Source organism: Sitophilus oryzae, unplaced genomic scaffold (assembly GCF_002938485.1).
Source record: "Sitophilus oryzae breed Bouriz unplaced genomic scaffold, Soryzae_2.0 scaffold_1241_pilon_pilon, whole genome shotgun sequence".
Classification (NCBI taxonomy): Eukaryota; Metazoa; Arthropoda; class Insecta; order Coleoptera; family Curculionidae; genus Sitophilus; species Sitophilus oryzae.
This window is the reverse complement of record NW_022145884.1, coordinates 1,689,120-1,693,518: the sequence shown is the minus strand read 5'-3', so window position 1 is coordinate 1,693,518 and position 4,399 is coordinate 1,689,120. Positions and strand designations below refer to the sequence as shown.

The following is a 4,399-nucleotide window of genomic DNA, read 5'->3' as shown; positions in this document are numbered from 1 at the left end:
CTGATCGTGCTTGCGTTGCTTGCGCTTCCTGTTCGTTGTGTTTCTCAAGATCTTTCGGCTCGCAAGCAACGGAGTCCAGATTGTAATGAAGTGCTTGCGATCGTGCTGTTCAGACATTGATGATACCGAAGTATTTTTAATAATGGCTGCTAGTGCGATCATTATTACAAAACAAAGGAGACAAAGAGAGAAAATGGCGGTGTTGGATGTCTAATAATTTCAAAAGTAGATTCCAGCACAGTGAAAGTAAACATCTACGCGATTTACAAACAGACAGAATGTTTTTTAATATTTTTTTATCGCATGTCCACTACTGATTTTGAAAGAGTTATTACCTTAATTGGCCCCAGTATAGAAAGAAAAATACAACTTTTAAGTGTATTCCGGTTAAAGAAAGAGTTAAATAAAGATTGGCCATAACATTAAGATTCTTTGCAACTAGAGACTCACATACTAGTTTGGGTTATTTATTCAGTTTCCAAGCAAAGCATTTCAAAAATAATACCAGGCGTGTGCCAAAATATAACTAAAGTTCTCAAAGATCAGATTATGATAAGTAGGCAATATAAATATAGAGTTATATTTTATTAAAGGTATATTTAATATTATTAATCCAAGAACAAAACATAAATATTTGTAATTTTGAACAAAATAAAATTAGAAAAATGATGGTAGTATCATCATACTACAGTAAATACCGAATCCTATGAATGAAACCAACTAAAAACTTAACAAACATCGAGCGCTTTGCGCCGCGCGCCGTACGGTATGCTCGCATGGGTCCGAAGCGTCTCTTTGATGTACCGCGACAGAGCCGAACAGTCGAAACAAGCATTTTATGAGATCGCAAGCACGTGGAGCACCGCGAGCGTCGCGAACATCTCGCTGCGACTGTTTGCCATGTTTTTCGTGTGTCACGTGTTCGTTTGGCCTGATCGCAAGCAATGTGGACGCAGCTTCATATTTTCTGCCTTTCATTACTAACTAAAATATGCATTAATTTTGACAAAGAGTGTATTTTCTTTAATTTGTTTATACCTTCATATATGTGTATAATGTTAGGATGTTGTACTGAAGACATAATTTGAATCTCTCGCCTAATTCTAATAAGATCTGCGTCAGACTCAATTTTTGATTTCTTTATAGTCTTAATTGCGACCTGAAACAAGAAATATTTTAATTCAAAGTTCTTATTGTAAATAATACAATTTTGGATAAAAACCTCTTGTCCAGTCTCTTTGTTGATTCCTAGCTGCACTTTGCCAAAGTTCCTTGCCCTAGTTTCTTTATTATGTCAAACCTGAAATAAAAAATTCAAAATAGAATTAACAATATCATAATAACACTATAGTCTGTCCAAGGGAGTGGATCCCTGACAAGTGACAGTTGTGTCTGTCATTTTAATTCACAAGAAAAACTCTAAATCTCGGACTCATTTTTTATAATGAAATCTTTGTTTATTTCACAGCAAGGATGTATTTTTAATGAAAAATATTTTCTAACGCACTTTTAAACTAAACAAAAAATATGAGTTAAGTTAAAACAGAACATTTAAAAAAAAAAATTTAATGAGTTTTTAATTTTTTTTTCATATTGTTCCACCACTTCAAAAAATTCTAAAAAATTCCTGAGTGTAAAGAAGCATAAAGACATTTTCTGGCGATTTTTAGTTTGTGACATATTTCACAAAGGTTAAAAAATAAAGATTTTAATTTCTTTCCTCCGCTAAAATGGGCTTTTCGTTTAAGAATCATTATCTTAATTTTTCATGTCTTAGACTTCTAAAAATTACAAAAAATCGTCATTAATTAATTTTGAATTTTACTACTAAAAATAAAATAAAATTGAAAAAACAGTTTCCGGCTATACCCTTTAGTTAAAGATAACAAAGATACAAAGAAGCTGAATATGGTAATTATGATGTAATATGAATTAGCCTATTGTAGAAAGTTCCCCAAAGACCACAATTGTTTATTTTCAAAAACAATACATAAATCCGTCAAGGACACGTGGGACACACTGTACATATTATTCATACAATTCAAAATGCTCCAACGAGACAATAAAAAAATATGACAATAAATAATGGGACAGATGTCATTAGGCGAGCCTCTGGTACTAAATTTAACTCGATTCCTAAAAATAAATAAAGGAAAAAAATAAAATAAAACTAGGTGAAATATTACTTCAAAGGTGTTCGAAGGTTAGTTAACCTACATATTTAAGAAAAAATAGAGCAAAACTTATGCTTAATTATCACAAAAGAAGGAAATAACATGATTGGTTCGGGAAATAATTATTTTGTTGAGTTCATTAAAGTTATATTATAACAAAATTTATAACTTGAATATGAACAAATTATTCTACATGCAGAAAACCGGAAGAGTTTTTTTAGACAGATTTCGTACTAGGCGTCTTGTTGTGATGTGAGTTGTGACAATTTGATATTAATAAAATTGCCAAGAAAATGTTAACGTGTAAAGCAATAACATTCAATAATTCAACTTTCCCGGATATTCAACTCTCTATAGTTTCCCACAGCTTCATAGTTTAGCTTCATAGTTCCTCACACCGATTTGATCAAAAGCATTGTATGGTTTTTTTGTTACAATTAATGTAAAAAAATACAAGACAGTTAAATAGTTTCAAAAATGCGATATTTTAATATTGTTAAGCATTCAATTTATAAAATATTTGGTGTTTTACTGAGTTGTTCCGTTCTATTTTCGAAAGAAATATTCAGTTTTTTTCACTTTTTCGAAAAATACAAACAATCTACGAAATTTAGTAGCGAATTTTGCGCTAATCGACGCCCACGGATGCGCTAAACGCTCGACAGGTCATAAAATAAATATAGATTTATCGGAAAACAACTAGTTTTTAGAGAGAAAAAAAATTAAAAGCTTATATTGTCCGATTTTTTTCTCGAGCCAAAATCTTCAGCTAACAAATCAATTAATTTTAAGCTTATTTTGAAGCTTTTTTTTCTAAAATGTTTATAGAATTGATCTCCATCACTTTGATTTAAGGGTTTAATCAAGGAGCCTTGGAAAAATAGATTTGGCCGTCTAATGTTTTTCGTGTCCTGTCCTGGCCGGTTTAAAGATGCCCAAATTGTATTTTTAATCATATCTCAATTTTTTAAAATGGAACGAGGGTGGCTCATTAGCATATTTGGAAAAAGCATTTTTTTTACGAATAATGAACCGCATGTTACAATTTCAAATCAACCATATGCGAAAATTGTCAAAAGTTGACACATTATATGTCATTCTATTCACAGTGTCATTTTCCATCGAATAAAGTAGAAATATACCGAGGGAAAAATATAAAGTTGTAGACATCTTGGGTGAAACAGGAAGTGACCAAAAACAATTGAATACGTCAATCCTAATTTATGTCATATTACTAACATACCAAATCTCGTTTTATCCAAAAAAAAAAGTTATAGGGGTGAGCCAGTATAGAAACAATGACAGAAAATGCAATTTTCCTCTGAATTAAAATGACAGACAACAACTCTATCAGACTACCAGTCAGACAAAAGACTACCTGTCTATTTACTACTACTTGTTAGAACAACTTTTTTTGTTTACATTATTTATGTTAAGGAGCTTTAAGAATTTAATTCAATTTTTGATATAAATCCTGATTTATTTTCATAACAAATCGTCCGTATCCAACTACCGTAAGATCGAAAAAAAAACGGCGTCAGCGATGGCTACGAAATGGAGATCGCTGTCATTTTATATGTAAACTAGCGTGTACCCGCGACTTCGTTCTCGTCGAATTAATCATTTTGTAATGGTGATGATAAAGCAAAGAATTTCCATTAACATACAAACTGGATAAAATTTTCTCACATTTATGTCAGCATGAGAAAAAACAATATGACGATATGATTATACAACTTGGTAATATTTGAGGGGTAGTTTCATCTCGTTGGAATTTGGCTTTCGAAAAATCCGTTTGCCAAAAATAAACTTTTTACGTCAAGCAGTTTAAGCAGAATCGTGGTTAATCAATTACCCAACTTTTTGGAACACCCTGTATGATTTTTGAAAAAAATTCAAAATATGTAAAAAACAAAATAAACTGTGCGTATCCAAGCATTTTCCCGAAAGACTAACCGTTTTTTAAATAACAAATATTGTAATATTTGGGGGGCGTTTTCACCCTCTTGGAATTTGAGATTCGAGAAACCCCCCCTTCGAACCTCTACACCCCACAGTCAATCCATTTGCCAAAAATCAGCTTTAAACGTCAAGCAGTTTAAGCAGAATCGTGATTACTCAATGGTCATATTTTATGAAACACCCTGTATACATTTTTAAAAAATCTTAAAATATGTAAAAAAACAAAATAAAATATACGTGTTTAAGCGTTTTTTTCGGAAACT

The 4,399-nt window shown here is 31.5% G+C and overlaps 1 protein-coding gene across 1 annotated transcript in view; it reads right to left on the bottom strand.

The window, feature by feature from the left end:
* The window catches only part of LOC115874187 (titin-like), an 18,413-nt gene extending 17,435 nt beyond the window's left edge, over nt 1–978 (bottom strand). The window contains exon 1 of the mRNA XM_030889287.1: nt 766–978. Coding sequence (XP_030745147.1) covers nt 766–978 — 213 coding nt within the window. The remainder of the gene's footprint in view (nt 1–765) is intronic.
* Nucleotides 979–4,399: the final 3,421 nt, after the last annotated feature.